This window comes from Carcharodon carcharias, chromosome 4 (assembly GCF_017639515.1).
Source record: "Carcharodon carcharias isolate sCarCar2 chromosome 4, sCarCar2.pri, whole genome shotgun sequence".
Lineage (NCBI taxonomy): Eukaryota > Metazoa > Chordata > Chondrichthyes > Lamniformes > Lamnidae > Carcharodon > Carcharodon carcharias.
The window spans coordinates 34,331,290-34,355,026 of record NC_054470.1 but is presented as its reverse complement, the minus strand read 5'-3'; the positions used below and the strand labels follow the sequence as shown (position 1 = coordinate 34,355,026).

Below are 23,737 nucleotides of genomic sequence, written 5' to 3'. Positions count from 1 at the left end.
TTATTAGAGTTTTTGAGGATGTAACAAACAGGCTGGATAAAGGGGAACCAATAGACGTATTTGGATTTCGAAAAGCCATTTGCTAAGGTGCCACATAAAAGGTTACTACATAGGAGAAAAACTCATGCTGTAGGGGATAATATTAACATGGATAAGAGTATTGGTTAGCTAACAGGAAGCAGAGGGTCAGGAAAATGAATCATTTTCAGGCTGGAAAGCTGTAACTAGTGGAGTGCCGCAAGGATCAGTGCTGGGGCTTCAACTATTTACAATCTATATTAATGATTTGGGTGCAGGAATAGAGTGCATTTTAGGCAAGTTGGCTGACAATGCAAAGATACATGGGAAAACAAGTTTTGAGGAGGACACAGAGTCTACAAAGGGATATAGATAGGATAAGTGAGTGGAGAAAACTTGGCAGATGGAGTGTAAGGAAAAGGTGAGGTTGTTTGCTTTTATAGGAAAAATGGAAAAGCAGAATATTATTTAAATGGAGAGAGACTATAGCATGCTCCGGTACAGAGGGATCTGGGTGTCCTTGTACATGAATCACAAAAAGTTAGGATGCAGGTACAGCAAGTGATTATGAAGACAAATGGAATGTTGCTCTTTAGAGCGAATGGGGTGGCGTTTCAAAGTAGGAAGTCTTGCTCCAATGTACAGGGCATTGGTGAGATCACACCTGAAGTACAGTGCACAGTTTTGATCTCCTTATTTAAGAAGGGATTTACATCCATTAGAGTCAGTTGGAGAAGGTTCACTAGGTTGTTTCCTGGGATGAAGGGGTTGTCTTGCGAGGAAAGGTTGGGCCTAACTTTTTATTGGAGTTATTGAAATGTATTAAATTGGGGGGATTTTACAGGTGAATGCTGAGAGGAATCTAGAACTAAGGTACACAGTTTCAGAAGAAGGGGGCTCCCATTTCAGACGGGGATGTGGAATTTCTTCTGTTGGATATTAATCTTTGAAACATTCTATCCCAGAGAGCTGCGGAGGCTACTTTATTGAGTGTATTCAAGGCAGAGTTACAGATTTTTGATCTACAAGGGAGTCCAGGCTTATGGGGGATAGGCAGGGAATTGGAGTTGAAGCCACAATCAGATCAGCCATGATCTTATCGAATGGTGGAGAATGTCCGAGGGGCCGAATGACCTACTCCTCTTAATTTTTACGTTGTTAAACCAGGCTTGTCCAACACGTGGCCCAAGTGTGACCCACAAAGCCCCTCAATTTGGTCCCTTGAGGTAAATGCAGTGGAAGATTCTGGAAGTACTGCTCCTCCAATCATAGGCCAGTCCTCTCTCATGTTTGCAAATATGGGAGAGAAGAAGTCTGTGATTGGAGAAGCAGCAATACGATAGCAGCGAGTGGCCTCTGAAGAAGTAGGGGTTGCAGAGGTGGGGGAAGAGGGAGAGGGAGGCTGCCCTGCCCTGCCGTGCTGGACTGGGTGGGGGAGGGAGAGACTCGCTGCTGGGCTGGGAGAGACTCGCTCCATGCCAGATTGTGTGGGAGAGTGTATAGGAGAGAGAATGAGTGAGTGTGGGAAGTTTGTTTGTGTGTGTCTGGCTCACTCGCAGTCTCAGGATTCCCACTCACCTTCACTCCCATGCACCAACACACAATCACACCCACTCATATGGTGGGTGAGTGAGTGAACATCAAGAGACTGCTAGTGAGCTAGACAAACTGACACTCACTCTCACACTCTTATGATGATCTTTATTAATTACTTTTTAAAAATTATTAACTTGTTGCTTTGATATTGCTTTATTTTTGTTCAGCAAGTTGTTTCTTTTCTGGATGTTAATCTGTTATATTTTCGATGCATTGAATATAGAACCTTCTACTGGGAAGTCATTTCAGCTATCCCCATGAATATTCAATTGCAGCCTTTGAAGTGATCAATTATAACCTCCTCTGACTAAAGTTACCCTTGGTTGCATGTTATTTACCAATGTATAAATGGGGCCTTTGTTCTGCACATACCAAATCCAATCCCACTTCTCCGCAGAGCTATAATTGTTGCAGTTCATGTATTATGTCAGGAATATTTTGTTATTTTAATGTTTGTCTTTCTGATAATTGAGCTTTTGAAATTTCATCTCATATCTTCTTCCCCTTCTCAAAAACTGCAGAGAATGAGAACCAAAATCAAAAAGAACTGCTGGATGCGATGAAAGGGGAAAAAACAGCAGATTACAATGGAGATGAGGGAAATGTTGCAGAATCTGAGGATGAAAAAGAAGCAGAACTTGCAAATGACTTGAAAAGTGTCTAGTTATTAGTTAAGCATTTTTTAAAATGAGCAGAATGTGAAATAATCTCCCTTTCCTTCACATGTAATGTTTACATGCAGTAAGTCCTTTTTAAAGTTGTCATTGTGTTCCTGAACAATGCCACTTTCAATGAAACAACTTTAAGCCAATCAAATTGTCCCATTGAAACCAATGCAACAGCTGTAGTTAGGTTCTGTATGACCTTAACAAAAACAGAATTACCTGGAAAAACTCAGCAGGTCTGGCAGCATCGGCGGAGAAGAAAAGAGTTGACGTTTCGAGTCCTCATGACCCTTTTCGAAGGGTCATGAGGACTCGAAACGTCAACTCTTTTCTTCTCCGCCGATGCTGCCAGACCTGCTGAGTTTTTCCAGGTAATTCTGTTTTTGTTTTGGATTTCCAGCATCCGCAGTTTTTTTGTTTTTATCTCTGTATGACCTTTCTCATCAGGAAAAAACAATAAAACCTATAAGTTGTAATATTTCACTTCGTTAAATTACTAGATTGGTAAATGAAATAACTTCTTAAAACAAAATAAATTGAAAAATATACGAGAAATATGCTAATTGTTTCTACTTATCTCCTGGTTGCAGACCCTCCCGTTCACCACACATTCCTGCTCCCTGACCCTCCATCTCACCGCCTTTCCACTTCCTGACCCTCCTGCTCTCTGCTGATCCTGCTCGCTACACATCCTGCTCTTGAGCCTTCCTCTCACCTAGCATCTCGTTCCCCTGCCTCTCCTGGTTCCCTTTCACCTAGCATCTTGTTCCCCCACCTCCCCTGCTTGCTGCTTCCCTCTCATGAGCTCTCACAGTGAGCGAGGGCTCTGGAGACAAGCGCAAGTAGCAGGAGGAGCGGCTTTGATTTGCAGGAGGTAAGCTGCAAGCTGGAGAAGTGGTGAGAGGGAGGGTCAACAGCGACTGGGAGACTCTGGGAATGAGAGAGGCCACGAGCCTGAGGATCAGCGCTGAGAGCCAGGGGCAATGATTGGGAGGGTTGGCAGCAACTGGGCATGCCACAGGCCAGAGTGTCAGGGATTGGGAGAGGCTGCTCCAAAATGACACAGATTAGGTCACGGGTCCCTATGTCAGACCCGGTGCGAAATGAATTTAAAACAAAACTGCTGATGCCAAACGCAAATACAAGCCCCATTAACTGACTGTTAAAGTGAGACAATGTAAAACAGGTTAACTTAAAACAGCGACTTATTGTAGATGGAAGCTGCATGTTTTCTCCTAGGCAATTTTTTTTTATAAAGGCCTTGCTTTGGAACCGCACCTCACTCTCCTGTCATTAATGACTTTTTGTACTCTTGCTACACACCTGGAAAGTTCTTGATGCCACTAGACAAATTCGATCTATGACTATTGCATAACTGTCTTTCAGTAGCTTACATTTTAAGCATTTCTCCTCCCTTATTTTTTCTGGATTTTTGTTCCCAATAGACAGATTCCTGATTTCAGAATTATTTTCCTCTGGCTTGTTATTCCAGGCCTCCAATTAGTGTCCTTGCCTTTCCTTTCCTTTCCTTTCCTTTGAACAAATCAATCATACAAGCTTCTAATATTGGTGTTGCCAGATGATGCTAATGGTTAGTGCAAATTTTCAAGTGCCTCTGCTTTTCTTTTCCAGTAACACACATCCATGATTAATGCCAATATGATTAATACCAATATTCTCTCCAGCTGCCACAACTTTCTGAAGTACACCGTGTCTTCCAAACTATGGAGGGCTAATTGTCAATCCCAGGAAAAGAGAAAACAAAATGCTTGCTTCTTCCTTTGGTGGTGAAGCCTTGAGGGACGGAATATGTTTCAAGTTAGAGATGCTCTGGACATCAGTTTGCCTCATTGTTTCATTTCCATCCTGTTCTTCTTTCATTTTAAAAGGGATGAAGTGTGTGCTTCCAGAACAGGAGGCATGCATAGCTTGGCTGGAGATGGGAAACCATATGGATTTGAATAACTATTAAAAGGTTATAAATCCTTAAGTGGCAATGACTTGATGGTTTTCTTTTTTGATGATGACCTTCTGTAGAGATTGAGCTATATTTAAAGCATAATAAATCTTAATTTTCAGATGTGCATGGCTGTGTTAAAATTGCAAAGTTGTGCCTTAATTTTGGTTTAGATGTTAACAGAGTCGTTTGTAGTTCCAAGCTTTGGTTGATATTAACTTTTTTAAAATGTTTAGAAAGACACAAAGAAACTATGAACAGAATTCTTGAGCAAAGTGAAGGTGATGGCAAGAGACCAATACTGTGAAGGAGACTGCATGAAAATGGTTAACTGAATTGATCTCTTATTTGTTCATATTGCACATTTTCAATTGACTAATGCCCACAAAGAGATTTGTTTACAATTGGTTAGGGCTTCAAATCAAAATGGGATGAACTAGTAACAATGGTATAGTGTGGGCTTTCTGTAAATAGTTTAGGAAGTGAAGAGTGTAGGAGATTTTATGGTTCGTTCAAAATTTAGTAATGAACTGTACTAAGCAGTCATTTGAGAGTAATTCAGACTTGTGGCTTCAGTTGGTGGACTGCTTGAGCAACTGACAGAGGTTGAACTTTGATGCTCTGAACCTAATTGCATTGCCATTTCTAAATAGTGATTATGACAATGTCATAATGGTTTCTTAATCTGGATAATCTATTTTTATTTTCTAATGTCACTGTTACAAGTAGCAACCTTATTTAATGTAGAGTTTAATCTGAGAATTTCTATTTCAACTTTTATAATGTTCATTACAAATGTTATAGAGAATTGCTTTTACCTGCGGGCGAGGCAGATGTTTTAACAAAAAGGTCCTGAAAGACCAGGAAGATGTGCGCAACCTTTGTGCATGTATTTATATTTGAGTGGTGAGTTAAGACTAGCTTCAAAAATATGAAATGTCTCTTAGTGTTGGTGGATTTTTGGAGATTTTTTTCTTGGCTGGATAGCTTTTTATAGTGCTAAAACATGTAAAGGTTTTAGTTATGTTGTTGTCCTGGGAGAAACTTACAATGAACGTATTGGATGTCTTTCTGAAAGGAATAATAGATTAAAACAATTCTCAGCTTTTGCATCTGAACAGACAGGATTGAAAATAGAGTCAGGAAGTTATTTTTGCTAATTATACATCTGTAGCCTAATCTGTTGCACTGCATTATTAGGGCATGAGGACTTTGAGGTTGGGGTGCATGTTCTTTTCCCTTTCCACTAAAAAATAAATTTTCTACCATCTGAAATAAAAATGCCCTTAAATAAGACTAATGCATTGGGCCAAATCTGATTAAGAAAAGAGGTTTTATTCCTTCATGTCCTGTATAACCAGCCTCAGCAAGGGACAGACAGCCATAAGAATTTGTTTTCTTTTCTAAAGGAAGTTGTTTCTGTTGATATGTTTTTCTCATTTAAATTGTCTGGTAACGTTAAAACCACTTTATTTTGGCTTTTTGCATTTTTACCTAAAGCACATTTTCTACTTGTAAAATCTCTTGCTGTGTTGTCTTGCATTTACAGTTGGTGCCTTTGTGAGGAAGAATGACTCTGTGGTTGTTTATTTTTTAAAAAGCTCCTACAAAGTTATAATGTGTCATCAAAATGACAGTGACTTTGCTGTTGAGCCAGTGAATATTTACTTTGTGAAACTTGCTGCTTTGCTGATGGAAGTTATTTGCCAATTCGGTTGTCTTTTTTTCTCAATTTTGGTGAAGGTGATTTTCAAATTCTTCCCCACTGGGTCTTGATCACACTTCCTTTTTTTAGCTGGAAGGTAACTTGGAATGGGCTGCTGAATTCTTCACAGCTTTGAATAACATTACGTGCCAAGCTGGATAGAGGTTGCATTTGCAGGTCTTGATGACCTTGCTTGCCTTTAACTCCCCATTAAACATTGACAGCTCAACACCTAACTAGCACAGTACTTCATCCTGCAGCCTGCTGGAACTTGCTGAGTAAGGATAAATTGTTTTTAAATTGCTCCATTGTTGGTCATGGATTTTTTTTCCAAAGCAATTCATGGTTGGAAGATCAAAATGTTATGAAAATAATCTTATTGCCTAGGCATTGATCTTGTTTTTAGTTAAGTTGCAGATATCGCTATATTTGAAACTTTTTGGGGGACTTGAGATTGTATTCAAATTTAGTTTGATTTTGATGTTAATAAATGGCTTTCAGATTTAATCCTATAATTGTGTATTACGTGACTACATTTTATTTGAGCTTTATTCCATAAATGTGAAAAATAGGTACATGTTTAGACCTGCTCATGTTCAAGTAGGAAATATTGGGTGCCATGATTAATTTTTGTTAAATTTTAAAGCTGTTAACTCAATTTTTAACTTGAATATAATGAAAAACCTGGTTTCTTGAATATGCCTCACACTGGATAAGGTGTGAAAGAAACAGGAAAAATTGGAGGGTTCTCTATTTCAAAGAGAAGCCTGTAATCCTTCTGTACTAGTAGATGGCCTTTTAGGTAAAATATCAACTTGCGCAAATAAGATACAATTGCAAACTGCCTGCAGGTCATTTTATGACATTTTCTAATTTTTGAAAAATTGCATTTTGATGCATGTAGTGACAGTCCATTGAGTGACTACTAAATTATTTTAAGCCTTGCAAAATACAGAAACTGCTTTGCTGCTTGTAAATCTCAAATGTGCAAAGTAAGCTCACTAACATGAATTGATGTGACCTCTATCCTGCCTAACCTCCTCTCCTTGGTTATAGTGGCTTTTCCTACCTTGGATGCGTATAGTCTTGACTAACACATGAAAAAAGTTAATTGATTTAAGATTCATGGCAGCTTTCAAACTTTTAAGCTCAATAACTTATGGCAGAATTTTGCCCTTGGCGTGCGGGATCGCCAGGCTGGGCAGGGGTGGTCGAGAAGCCTACCACTGCCCACGATCAGCAGCGCTCTGCGATTTTATGCGGGGGGCCACTTAAGGCCCGCCCAGCATGATACACGAGCGGCAGCGCCGAGCACTGCCTGTGCAGGTGGGGGGAGGACAGTGAGCAGGTCTGGCATGAACTTCGGTCATGCTCATGAAAGATCACTGAATAATCTCCCTGAGGCAACTCCGTGCCTCAGGGAGATGAAAAATATATTGAAAAAATTATTAAAGAACTGAAAAATTTAATGAAACATATCCCCTCGTTACCGTCACATGAGCAGGGGCATGTTTTAATTAAAAGTTAAAGCTTTTATTTCATTTGTATTTTATTTTGGAAACCTCATCCCGTCTATGGATGAGGGTTCAAAAAAAATGCAAAGGCTGCTTGGTCTTTTCACCAGCCTGTCAATCATTAGGTTGAACTAGCAGTGAAAAAGTAATGACAATTGATAACTTAATGGTCTTAATAGGTCTTTTAATTGTCGGCGGGTGCGCTACTGGCTCTGGTGCAGCCCACCGACCGAATTATCATGTGACTGTGCATTAACGTCGGCACGCTCGGCCTACATCATCACGGGTCATTTCACGCTCAGTCATTTCGGGCATGTGCCCACCCGCCGAGCTAAAGATTCTGGCCTATATTTCTCTGATGCCTCAGTATTGTTATGCAAGTAACCATAAGTCCTGGTGAGTACTGCTGAACCCTTTGTGGGGGAAAATGCTCTTGGGTATCATAGCAAGTATTCAAGTAACTTTAACTTTGGCTCTTCCACAAATTCTGTTTGAGTGACTATCCTGTTCATTTAATGGCCTGCGAGAAATTGCTGCAGCAAAACAGTTGAAACCCAAAGCTAATTGGGTAGAACTTCAGAATATCCATCCATCTTAACATCTCAGTAATAAAAACAAAAATGTTAAAAACACTTGGTAGGTCAGGCAACATTAGTGGAGAGAAAAAAAATAAACATTTCAATAGGTTATTGACTTGTGTTACAACTGGGATAGGAGGAGTGCATGGTTTATCTAGTCCCATTACTCCACAGGTTATACCATTAGTGTAAATGTTTAGTTCACTTAACAAAATGGCCACTTATTTGCCTTTGCAACTATTAGATCCAGAACAAAAGACACTTTAACCGGATTTCTTTCAATAAACTCAGAATGATTGTTTTATTATACAACAAAACTACTCTTCGAACACATTCTAAGAACTGGTTAACACAATATGTAATCTGGAAGTGTATGTGTGCGCATATACTCACTCACTCACTCACAACAAACAAATAGGGTCTCTGCAGAGATGGGCGGTTGAAGAACACTTTACAAAAAGGATGAAGTTCGCAGGGTTTTGAGGCTGTCCATCTGGTGCTCCTTGATGCGAGGATGGATCGCTAGTCACAGTAGATGTCTGGAGGTTCTCATCAATGGAGCTTCAGTGTTGAGAATAGAGCTGGGTCAATCCTTTTTGGCTCAGCCTTGCAGGTTTCCAAATACAGACAAGTTCCACTGATATGAGGATTCCTAGCTAAATACTGATAACCACATTGTCTTTCAGGCAAGACAAGGAGAGAGTTGGGCAGCTTTCCCCCTTCTCAGTTCATTCCCAATTGAGTTTAAAACATAAAGCTCATCCCCATCAGGTGTTTTCCAGTAAAACACTAGGGCCTTTGTCTTTAAAGCAATTTTTTCCCCATCAATTGAAGTAATTGCAGTTCAAACAAGCAAATAGCTCTCCTCCTCAAGGGCCATGCTGGTTATTTAGCTGTAGTTATGTGATTTCTTAGAAAAAGCATGTTTGCTTAGGACCCAAGGGGAACTTATGACCTTATTTAAAAAAAAAGCCAGCTCAGTTCCCAAATGTCCAAATAATGCAATGTCCTTCCAATTTTAAAAGAAAATCTAGTTCTTGGAAGATATGGTTCTAACATGCCCCCAGCCTTAAATGAAATGCCATTTCCAAATGAGTTTCATTACAAAGTGTACAGAAAAAGATATATACAATATATAAAACAAAATTCAAACATGCACTCAATCATTCGCTCCTTATATAGAATCTGTGTGGTTTTCTCCGATTTTCTTGATTTCCTGATAATTCTACAAAAAATACATTCTTGATAATACATTAGCAATTATGTTATCTTTCCCAGCAATATAAACAATCTTTAAGTTATAAGGCTGTATTAGCAAGCTCCAATGGAACAATCTGTCATTCTGAGTCTTAAATTTTTCCACAAAAGTCGAGATTATGGTCAGTTTGTACTAGTGTTTCTTTGCAGCCTTGACGGATATATACCTCAAAATGTTTAAGAGCCAGTAACAATCACAGGGTTGCCTTTTCTACTGTCCAGTATCTCTTGATGCTGATTTATTTTTTTAGAAAAGTACCCCACTGGCTTCTCTATGCCCAATTCATCTTCTTGCAATAAGACTGCACCCATCCCCAAATCATGAGCATCGATTGCCACCTTGAAGGGTTTAACAAAATTTGGAGCAGCTAATGCTGGTTTGTTAGTGAGGATCACCTTCAGATTCTCCAAAACTGTCTGGCACTTTCTTGACCATACCACCTTTGCCGCCTTTTGCAATAAATCTGTCAGTGGAGAAGCTATTGTGCTGAAGTTTAGCTCAAACTTATAATAAAAGCTGCACATTCCCAAGAATCTCATGATTTCCCATTTGGTTTTAGGCACATGGAATTCCATCAAAGCTCGAAACTTTTGCTGATCTTGGCAACACTTGCCCTACGATATGTTACCCAAACTTTCGTGAACTCACTCCTGGCAAAGTTTATTATTCGATCTGCCAACTGTAATTGTTTAAATAGAGTTTCTGATTATTTGAAATGATTTTTCCAAGTGTTATTGTAAATCAATATATCATCCTCATAAGGTACACATTAGGAACACTAGTTACAACTTGGTTCATTGCCTTTTGAAAGTGGCTGGAGCATACTTTTTTAGCCTAGTGGCATTACTCGGCAGTGGTATAGTCCAATTGGCGTACAAAAGCTGATATCTCCTTAGCTCACTACATTAAAGGTACTCATCAGTATCTCTTCTATAAATCATTCTTAGTAAGGAACGTGGTACTGTCAACCTGTCAATGCAATCTTCAAGACGATGGATTGAGTAGGAATATGTTTATGTTATTGCATTAATATTTCTGTAATCTATGCAGAATCTGGTTGATCCATCAGGCTTAGGCACTTATACAACAGGAGAACATCCAATGATTTGACTAGGTTCAATCAAGTGATTTTCTAGCATATATTGAATTTCTGCTTGCACTTGCACTTGCTCCTCTGGACTTAAACGATAAGGAGGTTGTTTTATAGGAGAAGATGCCCTACATCCACATCATGCATGGCTAAAGTTGTACATCTTTGTTTATCCCTACAGATTCCTTTAAATTCTGTCAGTAACCTCACTATAGATCCTCTCGTCCTGCCTCTAAGTATGAAAATATGGTGTCTAATTGTCCTAATTCAGCATTAGCTAACTAGATAGCAGGAGATTCAATTTGTGAACTGACTAAGTCTCCTTCTGCCTCACTCTCACTGTCTCTTCCGTCCTCCATTATGCTTACAACCTGACAAACCTGCTCCTTATCCTCCCAACAATGGTATTGTTTAACATTTGATGTGACACAGCCAATTCTTTCTTGTGATCTGGGGTGTCTTATCAAATAATTTACCTTATCAATCCCCTTAATTACTTTGTATGGACGACTGAACTGTGCTTTCAGAGGTTCCCCCTGTTAAGGCAATAACACTAACACTTCATCCCCTGGTTGTAAGAATTATCAGCCCATTCCTTCATCTTTGTTTGTGAAACTTTAAGATGTTCTTGAGCGACTAACAGGCTCCCATGAGCCGTTCCTGAAACCCGGACACATAATCTAACATAGAGGATTTTCCTTCTGCCCTAAAAAAACTTTTCTTTGATTAACTTCAGAGGAGCCCTTATGTCCATAAATTAATTCAAAAGGATTAAAACCAATAGTTTCATTCGGTGAATCTTGGGTAGCAAATAAAAGAAAGCCCAGTCCTTTGTTCCAATCGTGGGGATATTCATGACAATATGCTTTAATCATTTTGGGTTCCCCAAAAACTGGTATGGGAATTAAGAGTGCTGCTTGATTGTAGGTTGTGGTTTTCCCACCATCTGGCACATATGGCATGTTCTACAAAACTACACCACATCCTTGTGAAGACCTGGTCAGTAAAACTGCCGGCTTATCCTCACTTCAGTTTTCTATATCTCTACATCTCCTGCCATAGGAATTTCAAGTGCTATCTGCAATATCTCTTTAAGATATTTGGGCCATACTACTACCTGATGATCCACTCTTCACCTGTAGGTCTGTGAGGAGGTCTCCACTTCCTCATTAATATCCCATTTTTAATATAATAACATTATGGAACTTCCTCAGCTTCAGCATCTGTTTGGGCTGTTTGTGCTATCTTTCTTAACTCTGGATCGGCTTGTTGAGCCTCAGCCAGAGAAGATTTACTAAATATCTCTTTCAGATTATCCAAGTCTTTAAAGAGAGTTTCAGCCAGCCAAATATCTGTCTGTGGTGTCACTTTGACCTTTGATGATGGACTTTGTTTAGCCATTGCTCGGGTCATCATACATGAAGGAAAAATTCATGTAACCTTTTGCTGTAACTGCTCCATCTCTTTAACCTCTTTTGAGCTTTCCGTAGTTACAGGAGAAGCTACTACCTTTGCCCCAGATAAATCATTTCCCAGGCATGAGTCAACTCCATCTACGGTTAACTTCTGGACAACCTCTACTGTCAGCGTTCCAGACATTGGGCGGAATTGCCTGTACCCGTTGGTGTCAGGCGTGCTTGGCGGCATGAGTGGACAATATGGCGAGAAGACCAGAAATCGATTTCACAACATTATGAAACTAGTTTGCGATCATCTGATTAGCCCGTTGGTGGGCCGTATTTCCCGGCATTGGACCTCAGGAACCTCATCTCCATGTCATTCTAAGGCCTGCCCACTGGAATCACCCTCCACCACCACCACCAGCCACCAACCCCGCACCCTCCCCCCGCCTCCAAGCCAACCCCCAGCTGGATCATCCACCCACACCGAAGTGTTTCACAGCAGCATATATAAAGCATGCCCTTAGTGGGCTGCGCTTTGAGGGGAAGTTGGAGGTGAATACACAGTAACGGTGCACAGCACTTGCCTGCGTTAGCTGTTGGACTTCAAGGTTGAGGCACATTGGAGGCGTGTGGGCAAAGGCTGCCCTGCAGTTGTGTTGACTTGGGGATGGGGGCAAGGGCTGCCCTGCGGCTGAAGGTAATGCACAAGCACGTGCAGAGTTGGGGAAGGGAAGCAGCCACGCATTAGGAAGCCTTGTGACAATTCCTCTGCACCTGAGACTGTATAGATGCAGCCACATTGACATGCTTGGATTTGGGCCCCTAGCTTATCTGCCCATTCAATCAATACAGAGGCATGCAAAAACCACCAAGTGCTCCAGAGCTTTTCACCCCTTGTGCACAGACTTAAAACTAATGAGTGTTTTATTGGACTGCAGATCAGTTGGACAATTGGGCACATTGTACAATCTCCTTGTTAAAGCTGGCCATGGAGCAGTCACTGGTGGAGGTGCCCACAGCCCCTTGCAATTTCATCCCGGTTTGGACCAGTCTCCCCCATGGTTCAAGCCAACAGTGCAGCCTTGCAATATGGGTTAGGAGAATGCCTGTGCCTGAGCTGAGAGCACAGCATGCAGTCTAATGGGCAAGGCTGCCACCAATCAGGTGGAGTGGGGCAGAGGTGGATGGGGTTTCAGGCAGCCAGGCAGTGCACTAATCTCTGGCCATCCAAGTGGTGGTCAGCACTCTCTGGGATGTGTTAAGGGGTGTTCAGACTTAACCAAGAGAGGTTCTTAGTATGCCCAAGCTAACACACACATCTCTCTCTTTCATCCTGCAGGAGGAGTACATCTGGAGCCTGGTGTACTAACTGTATGTCTCGCATATAGAGAGTGGAGATGATGGAGAAGAGAGCGATGGAGACGCCTGGCTGCGCAGAGGGAAGAGTAGCACCCTCAGGAAGAAGGGAATGAAGAGTCACAACAAGCCATCGTTGGTTGTTGTCCAGGTAGATCCAGGGTCTATAGTCACGGCCTTTCATCCCTGCATATGACCGAGAACCAGTGCCGCCGAAGATTGCGCGTGTCTAGGGAACTGGTTGATCACATCTGCCAATTACTGCAGGATTTGGTGTCACGGGGACATGGAGGGCATCCACTGCCAGTGGCTGTGAAAGTAACTGCAGCGCTCAACCTTTATGCCAGTGGCTCCTTGCGGGGCCCCACAGGTGACCTCTGTGGGATATCACAAGCTTCCACCCACAAATGCATCCATAAGGTCATGGATGCCATCTTCACAAGGGCACACAACTTTGTGTATTTCGCCTGGGTCCAAGAGAGCCAGGATGCAAAAGCGATTGGATTTGCCCAGATCTTGGGTTTCCCAGAGGTGCAGGGCGCAGTTGACTACACTCATGTGGTCTCAGATCTCCGTTGCAACAAGGGGTCAACTATGTCAACGACAAGGGCTTTCATTCGCTGAATGCTCAGGTGGTGTGCAACCACCTCAAATGCATCTTGCAGGTCTGCACACGGTTTCCAGGGAGTGTCCACAACTCCTACATCCTCAGTTGGTCATAGGTACCAGGGTCCACAGAGGCTGCTAGGTGACAACAGCTTACCTGCAGAGCACGTAGCTGATGACGCCTGTGCAGCAGCTTCAGACTGCAGCAGAGCGAAGGTATCATGAGGCTTATGCTGCAACTTGCAACTTGGTGGAGCAAACAATCGGGATGCTGAAAATGAGGTTCTAGTGCCTGGACCTATTTGGTGGAGCTTGCAATATAGTCCACAGAGGATGCATCATCGTTGCTTGCTGCGCTCTATTCAGTGCCAGGTTGTAACAAGGAGAGGACCTGGTTAAGGAAGAGATGCAGGAGCTGGAGGTCTCCGATGAGGAGGACATCAATAGTGATGAGGGTGAGGAGGTCCCCTAAGGCAATGATGATGGCGATGAGGCCTTCGCACAGGCAAGATGAAGCAGGTGCGCTTGGGAGGCCATCATAGCTGCTAGATTTGTGGAGGATGATGACGACATGCAGTGAGGAGACACCATGTGTAGGTGGTGAGTCGTCCCATGGACAAGATGAGAGCAATGAAGGTGTGTGTAAGAGAGTGAATGATGTCCCTTGAACTGGCAGTGAGTGAGGGCCCTCCGGATATGTGATGGGTTTGTGAGTGTGTGAGTTGTGAGTGGTGAGAAGAGTAACCTACCCTGACGTAACGGAGGAGATCATTCATCCTCTTGTGGCACTGGGTGGCTGCCATCTTTTGCAGGGCATTGGCACTGACCACCGCTGCCACCATTTCCCAAGCCAGGTTAATGAGGTTGTTGCTCAGCCTACAGCCAGAGCGGGAATAGAGGACATGGGAGGGAGTCTCCACTGCGTCCAAAAGGTGCTCGAGGGATACGTCAATGAACCCTGGGGTTGCAGTCTGCTTGTCTTTAGGGGCCATGTCTTTTGTGCAGCAGTCGTTGTCTGGAAGCACTAAGTTGTGTGTGCATGGCTGCACTTTAAATATGGCGCCCAGCATGATGAAACAGCGAGGTGATGATATGGTGGGCGAATGAGAACCCGCCCACTATGGAAATGATGTGTTTCCCAGGAATGCATAATTAATGCGGCAGGCTTGGGATGATACGGCGTGAGAAGCCGCCATTGCGGCCAGCGGGTAAAACATCATTTTCCCACCCGCTACTGCACTTGTGCAAATCTGGGATGATTCTGCTCCATTAGGTCACAGTCCAAGTACGCCTGGTACAAAGGTATGGATATATACACTCCGCCAATACCATTTATTAAACCTTTGGCTTTTAATGTGCTTTCTGAGGGAGCAGTTACATCTTTCTGCAGCAAAAGTGTTCGAGTGGCTCCCATATCTCTTAATATAATTATAGGTTTAGCTGCCTAATTTGAGGAATAAGGGGCTACTTTTCCTCTCGCCAAAAATTCTTTATAGATTTCATGTATCTCATTCACTTCTCCTGAACTCAACAGCAGTGTTCACACTCGGTTTCACAGCTATAGTTAATTCTACCACTTGATCTGTTGTATTTTCAGTCAGGGCTCCTTTCCCTGAATTGCTCTTACGTACCCGAATAAGTCCCATGGATTTCCCATGCAACTTGCAGCAATCTGCACAAACGTGTCCCGCCTTGTTACAATGGAAACACTTAGGCCTTTAAATATCACCTCCACCCTCAGTATCTTCCTTTCTGGTTTGAGGAGTTGTTTCCAAGGGGGTTCCCAGCAGTCCCTTCTCTTCCCTGGCTACTTGCCTTCCTTTCACCTTCCCACCTTCTATCCTTCTCAGGTGTGTGGGAGTGATGTAATAAAGGTTTGGGTTTATTGACAGGCTCATAATCATCAGCCATCTCTGCTACCTGTGTAGCTGTTGCAACCCTCTGATCTTCAACATTGGTTCCAATTATTGGAGGAAGTGAATTCTTAAATTCTTCCAGGAGATTTATTTCTCTAAAAGCTTGTTACCATAGAACCATAGATAAGTTATGGTGCATAAATAGGCCATTCAGCCCATCGTGTCTGTGCCAGCCAATAAAAGACAAAGAAAGAAACTAGCTGCACATTTTAATCCCACCTTCAGCACCTGGTCCGTTGTCTCGCAGGTTATAGCACCTCAGATGCAGATCCAGGTACCTTTTAAAGCAGTTGAGCATTTTGGCTTCAACCACCAATTTAGACAGTGAATTCCAGATGCTCACCACCCTCTGGGTGAAGAAATTTTTCCTCATACTCCCTGTAATCCTTTTACCAATCACCTTAAATCTATAGCCCCGGTACCTGACGATCAGCGAGAGGAAACAAGTCTTTTCCTGTCTACCCTATCTAGGCCCCTCATAATTGTGTACATCTCAATTAGGTCACCCCTCAGCTGCCTCTCTTCTAAGGAAAACAACACTAGCCTATCCAGTCTTTCATCATAGCTGCAATTTTCCAGCCCTGGCACCATTCTTGTAAATCTCCTTTGTACTCCCTCCAGAGCAATTATTTCCTTCCTGTAATGTGGTGACCAGAACTGTACAGAAAATTCCAGCTGTGGCCTAACCAGTGTTTTATACAGTTCCATCATCATATCCCTGCTTTTGTATTCGATACTCATCCAGTAAAGGAAAGCATTCCATATACTTCCTTTACCACCATATCCACCTGTCCTGCCACCTTCAGGGAACTGTGGACATGTACTCCAAGATCTCTCACTTCCTCAACGCCTTTCAATATCCTCCCGTTTTTTGAACATTCCCTTGCTTTGTTTGCCCTCCCCAAATGCATTACCTCACACTTCTCCAGATTGAATTCCATTTGCCACTGCTCCGCCCACTCAACCAAACTATTGATATCATTCTGGAGACAACAGTTATCCTCTTCATTATCAACTACATGGCCAATTTTTGTGTCATCTGCAAATTTCCTAATCCTGCCTCCCACATTTAAGTCCAAATCATTAATGTATATAACAAACAGCAAGGACCCCAACACTGAGCCCTGTGGAATGCCACTGGAAATTGCTTTCCTTTTGTAAAAACAACTATCAATTACCCTTTGTTTTCTGTCACTGAGCAAATTTTGCATCCAACCTGCCACCTTCCCCTGTATCCCATGGGATCTCACTTTTCTGACTAGTCTGGCATGTGGGACCTTGTCAAATGCTTTACTGAAATCCATGTAGCCAACATTTACTGCACTACCCTCATCAATCCTCCTTGTTACTTCCTCAAAAAAAATCTATTAAATTAGTAAAAAACAATCTTCCCTTAACAAAACCATGTTGACTATCCCTGATTAATCCATTCCTTTCTGACAGTTTATCCTGTCTCTCAAGAGTTGATTCCAATAATTTGCCCACCACCGAAGTCAGACTTACTGGCCTATAATTTTCTGGGCTATCCCTTGCACCCTTTTGAAATAATGGTACAATGTTCACAGGCCTCCGATCCTCTGGGACCTCGCCTGTATCTACTGAGGATTGGGAAATGATCCTCAGAGTATCCGTTATTTCCTCCCTGGATTCCTTTAACAATGTGGGATACAATCCATCTGGCCCTGATGATTTATCCACCTTCAAGGATCCCAGTCCCTCCAGTACTTCCTCTCTCAATATGCTTATTGTATCTAATATTTCACACCCCTCCCCCTTAACTAGAATGTCTGCATCTACATTGAATGCCCATATCCAATGGTCAAAATTACCTTGCTTTACACTTTCAAATTCAATATAGGTTTAGGAACACAGGAACAGGAGAAGGCCATTCAGCCCATTTAGCCTGCTCCGCCATTCAGTACAACCATGGGTGATCGAACACTTCAATGCCTTTTACCCACATTATCCCCATAACCCTTTACGTTATTGTTAATCAGAAATCTATCAATCTCTACCTTAAACATATTCAATGATTGAGCTTCCACAGCCCTTTGGGTTAGAGAATTCCAAAGATTCACAACCCTCTGAGTAAAAAAATTTCTCCTCATCTCGGTCCTAAGTGGCTTCCCCCTTATTCTGAATTTGTGTCCCCTGGTTCTAGACTCTCCAACCAGAGGAAACATCTTTCCTGTATCTACCCTGTCTATTCCTTTAAGTATTTTGTAGGTTTCAATGAGATCACCTCTCATTCTTCAAAACCCTAGAGAATGCAGGCCCTGTTTGCCCAATCTCTCTTCATTAGACAGTCCCACCATCCCTGGAATAAGTCTGGTGAACCTTCGCTGCACTCCCACTATGGCAATAATATTCTTTCTGAGGTAATGGAACTAAAACTGCACGCAGTACTCCAGATGCGGTCTAACTAACCTTCTATTCAATTGAAGCAAGATGTCACTACTCCTGTACTCAAATCCTCTTGTGATAAAGGCTAACATTCCATTAGTCTTCCTGCTGCACCTGCATGTTAGCCTTCAGTGACTTATGGACAAGGCCACCTAGGTCCCTTTGTACATCTACACTTTCTAATCTCTTACCATTTAGGAAATACTCTGCACATCTGTTCCTTCTACCAAGTGGATAACCTCATATTTTTCTACATTATATTCCATCTGCCATGTTCTTGCCCACTCATTAAGTCTGTCTAAATCCTCCTGTAGCTGCTTTACATCTTGCTCACAAGGCACATTCCCACCTAACTTTGTATCATCTGCGAACTTGGAAATGTTACATTTGGTCCACACATCCAAATCATTGATATAGATAGTGAACAGCTGGGGCCCACGTACTGATCCTTGTGGTACCCCACTAGCCACAGCCTGCCAAGGCAAGAATGACCCATTTATTGTTAGTCTTTGTTTTCTGCCTGTCAGCCAATCCTTAATCTATGCCAGTATATTGCCTCCTACTCCATGTGCTTTTATTTTGCTAATCAACCTCCTATGGGTTTATCAAAAGCCTTCTGAAAACCCAAGCATATGACGTCCAGCGACTCACCTTTTATCAATTGTGTTGTAACATCCTCAAAAATCTCCAACAAGTTTGTCAAACATGATTTCCCATTGGCAAATCCATGCTGACTATCAGATTATAATTATCCAAGTATCCATTTATCACATCCTTTATAATAGATTCTAGTATTTTCCCTATTACTGATGTAAGGCTAACAGGTCTGTAGTTCCCTGTTTTCTCTCTCCCACCCTTTTTAAATAGTGGGGTGACATTTGTTACATTCCAATCTTCAGGAACCATTCCAGAATCTATAGAATTTTGGAAAATGATTACCAATGCATCCACTATCTTTATAGCAACCTCTTTTAACACTTTGGGATGAAGAATATCAGGCCCCAGGGATTTATCAACTTGCAATCCCATTAATTTCTCCAATACAACCTTCTTACTTATACTAATTTCATTCAACTCCTCATTCTCCCTTGTCCTTTGGATCTCTAAATCTGGGCGATTTCCTGTATCTTCCTCAGTGAGAACACACGCAAAGTAATCATTTAACTTCTCTGCAATTTCTCTATTCTCTTGACTCTGCTTGTAATGGACTCATATTTGTCTTAGCCAAACATTTCCTTTTTACACCCCTACAGAAGCTTTTACAGTCCATTTTTATGTATTTTTGCGAGAGTTCATTCATATCCTGTTCTCCCTTTCTTCACCAGTTTCTTGGCCTTCCTTTGCTGTTTTCTAAAAACCTCCCAATCCTCAGGTTTACCACTACTCTGGCAACTTTATAAGCCTTTTTAACCTTATACAATCCTCAACTTCCTTTGTCAGCCACGGTTGCTTGACTTTTTTGGGGGGGTTTTGCACCTTGAAGTAATGTATAGGTGCTGTAAGCTATATAATAATTCTTTGAAGACTGTCCATTGCCTATGTACAGTCATACCTTTTAATGTATTTTCCCAATCTAACTCTGCCAAGTTGTCCCTCATGTGTTCATAATTTCCTTTATTCAACTTTAACACCCTTGCTTCAGAGTGAACTACCTCACTTTCAAACTTAATGTAAAATTCTATCATATTGTGGTCACTTATCCGTAAAGGTTCTTTTACAACAAGATTATTAATTAGTCCTTTTTCATTACATGATACTAGATCTAAAAGAGCCTGTTCTCTAGTCAGCTCCTCAACCTACAGCTCTAGAAAACCATCCCTAACACACTCCAGAAACTCATCTTCCACAGCATTAGTGCTCAATTGGTTTACCCAGTCTATATGCAGATTGAAGTCACCCATGATTACAGTATTGCCCATGCTACATGCTTCTCTTATCTCCTGATTAATACCATACCCCACATTACCATCACTATTTGGTGGCTTACAATGTCAACCAATGTCTGCTGCCCTTTGCTGTTTCTTAGCTCCTTCCAAACAGACTCTACACGTTGTTTTTCCGAACAGAGATCCTCCCTTACTAATGCACTGATCCCAACCCTTATTATCAGCGCAACTCCACCTTCTTTCACTCCTTGTTTCTCCTTCCTAAACGTTGAATATCCTTGAATATTCAGTTCCCAGTCTTGGTTACCATGCAGCCATATTTCTGGATTGACAATTCTATCATACCTTTTACCTCTATTTGTGCCTTTAGTCCATCTACCTCATTGTGAATGCTGCGTGCATTTGGGTATAACACCCTTAACTTTGTCTTTTTGACATAATTTTGTATTCGAAGCAGACTCAGTGCTCTGCTTTGTTTCTCCTGCCTTCTAGTCTCATTACTACTTCCTGTTACCAACTTTGCTTCCTTCCAATTTGGGCTACCCCTCAGGTTCCCACCCCCCCGACAACCTAGTTTAAGCCCATCCCAACAGCACTAGCAAATCTCCCTGCAAGTATATCAGTCCCAGTCTCATTAAGATGTAACCCATCCAGCTTGTACAGGTCCCACCTGCCCCAGAACCGGTCCCAATGCGTCAGAAATCTGATGCCCTCCCTCCTGCACCAATTCCTCAGCCAAGTATTTAGTTGATCAATCCTCCTATTCCAGTGCTCACTAGCACATGGCACTGGGAGTAACCCTAAGATTACTGCTCTCGAGGTCCTGCTTTTTAATTTCCTTCCAAACTCCTTGAAATCTGCTTTTAGGACCTCATTGCTCTTCCTACCTATGTTGTTGGTACCAATGTGGACCACGACTTATGGCTGATTACCCCCCCCCCCACCACCCCAACCCCCTCCTCAATGCCCCGAAAGATGTCCTGCAGCCGCTCCATGACATCCTTGACCCTGGCACCAGGGAGGCAACACTCCATCCTGGAGTCATGTTTACTGCTGCAGAGATGCCTGTCTGATCCCCTGACTATGGAATCCCTTATCACTATTGTCTTTCCATTCTTCTTCCTCACCTCCTGTATTGCTGAGCTGCCCATGGTGCCACAGGCTTGGCTCTGGCTGCACTTCCCTGAGGAACCATCGTCTTCCTCAGCATCTAAACTGGAAAACCAATTAGCAAGCAGGATAGAATCAGGGGACTCCTGCACTACCTGCCTGGTTCTTTCAGATTGCCTGGCAGTCACCCATTCCCTCTCTGGCTGTACGCTTCTGACCTGCAGTGTGATCACCTCCCTAAACATGCTATCCATGTAGTCTTCTGCCTTGCGGATGCGGAACAGTGACTCCAGCCACGCTCAGGTTCCGAAACCCAGTGCTCAAACTTGTAGAGCTGGTGAGACTTCCTACAGATGTGTTTGTTTAGGACACATAGTGCATCCACAACTTCACACATACTGCAGGATGTACACTCCATTTGGCCAACCTGACCTGCCATCCCATAACTCTAAACTTTATTACACTTCAAGTAGAATGAGTAGAATAAGTTACTAGTGAACTTTACTCCACTTATGCTAACTTTATCTTACTTTTATTCATTTTATCACTTTATTTCACTTTGATTTGATTTAACTTTACTTCCCTATTGTTAGCATTCTTTACGGAAATCCAAGTAGCTACTTCTTTATAATTGATACATCTTACTAGTTTTAAGCTATTTAAACACACTCCCTATCAACAACTTCTCACCAACCAATGAACTTACAGTTTTCCTGTGATGTTAGTCCTGAATTTTTTTTTCACACTCAGCCCACTAGCCAAGTAGAGGTGCCCCTCACAGATCTGGCTGTCTCTGCTCCTGGAAGATGAGTGAAGGCCCCAAGCTTCACCCTCTATTTATCTGCTGCTCGAGTAGAGGTGTCCCTCGCAGGTCCAGCTGTCTCTGCCCCAGAAGGTGAGTGAAGGCCCCCAGCCTCACCCTCTATTCATCCGCTGCCTGAGTAGAGGTGTTCCTCGTAGATCCAGCTGTCTCCGCTCCTGGAAGGTGAGGCTGTTTCCTTACATTTAAAAATTTCTGCCTGTACACCTCAGGGACCAACTCATACACACTAAGAACAGCCTTCTTTAATTCATCATAATCCACAGAAACTCTTCTGAAAGTGATGCTTAAATCCCATGAGATCTACCCACTAATCTACTCTGTAGGAGTAATGTCCAATTTTCTTTTGGCCACTTCATTTGCTTAGCTACTTTCTCAAATGGAAAAAATAATGCCTCCAAACCCCTTTCCTCAAACTTTGGAAGGTCTTGTACAAATTTAAACATCTCCCCAATGGGTTTTGAGTTGGATTTTCTCATCATCAGAATTTTCCTTAGTACCAGAGGACTCTTTTTAAAATTCCAGCCTTTTAAGCTGGAATTCCCTTTCTCGTTCTTTTTCTCTTTCCTCCTTTACTAACTTCTGTCTCTGGAGGTCAAGTCTTTGCATTTCCATTTCTTTCTTTTTTGAGTTTTCTCATCTCTCCCTTTTTCTTCTAATCCAAGTTTTTCCAGTTCTTTTCATGTTCAAGCCATTTCATTTGCAACTGAATCCGAGCTAACTCAATTGACTCACCCCCTTGAGAATGTGGTCTCTGTTATATCCCTTCCAATTTCAAATGCTGCACTATTACTTCAACCATGTCTGTTTTCCTTGCCCTTATGGCTAATTCTAACTTCAACCCATCTGCCAATTCTATTAGCCTATTTGGTTAGCTTTTGTAAACCAGTCAGGGATAAATATTCCATATCTAGAAAAGTCTTTGCAACTTCCAAAGCCATTTTCGTTTACTTATAGATAAGAAACCTGGTGTCTGTCCTTTATCCTTTACCAATTATTATTATTCCACATACCCGTTGTCTGCATATTGAAATCCCGCAAGAGATGCCAATCTATGTTACGACTGGGGTGGGAGGAGTGTGCAGTTTCTTTAGCCCCACTACTCCACAGGTTGTATCATTAGTGTAAATGTTTAATTCACTGACCAAAATGGCCAATTATTTACCTTTGCTACTGTTAGACCCAGAATAAAGTAGATTTTAACCAGGTTTCTTTCAAGAAACTCAGAATGATTGATTTATTATAAAACAAAACCTATTCTTAGAACAAGTTGCAAGAACTGGTTAACACACAATTTGTAATCTGGAAGTGTAACTATCCTTTTAAAAATTCCATGGTGTGCACACACACATATACACACACAAACAAAGGACAAACAAATAAGGGTTTCTGCAGAGATGGGTGGCTGAATAAAAGAACTTTATAAAAAGGATAAAGTACACAGGGTTTTGGCTGTTGATCTGGTGCTCCTCATGCGAGGATGAATCACTAGTCACAGTAGATGTCTGGAGGTTCTCACCAATGGAGCTTCAGCGTGAAGGAGAATAGAGCCAGATCAATCCTTCTCACCTCTGTCTCTTGGGTTTCCAAATACAGACAAGTTCCACTGATGTGACCTAGATGGATGCTGATAACCATACTGTATTCTAAGCAAGGCAAGGAGAGAGCAAGTTGGGCAGCTTTTCCCCTTCTCAGTTCATTCCCAACCAAGTTCAAAACATAAAACTCATCTCTGTCAGGTGACTTGCAGTAAAACACTAGGGCCATTGCCTTTAAAGCAGCTTTTTCCATCAATTAATGCAATTGCCATTGAAATAAACAAATTGCTCTCCTCCTCAAGAACAATGCTGGTTATT

The 23,737-nt window shown here is 42.0% G+C and overlaps 1 protein-coding gene across 1 annotated transcript in view; it reads left to right on the top strand.

The window, feature by feature from the left end:
* Positions 1-2,497, top strand: part of golm1 (golgi membrane protein 1) — a 52,073-nt gene extending 49,576 nt beyond the window's left edge. Inside the window, exon 7 of the mRNA XM_041186589.1 lies at positions 2,136-2,497. Within this exon, the coding sequence (XP_041042523.1) occupies positions 2,136-2,278 (143 nt within the window). The 3' untranslated portion in view covers positions 2,279-2,497. The remainder of the gene's footprint in view (positions 1-2,135) is intronic.
* Positions 2,498-23,737: the final 21,240 nt, after the last annotated feature.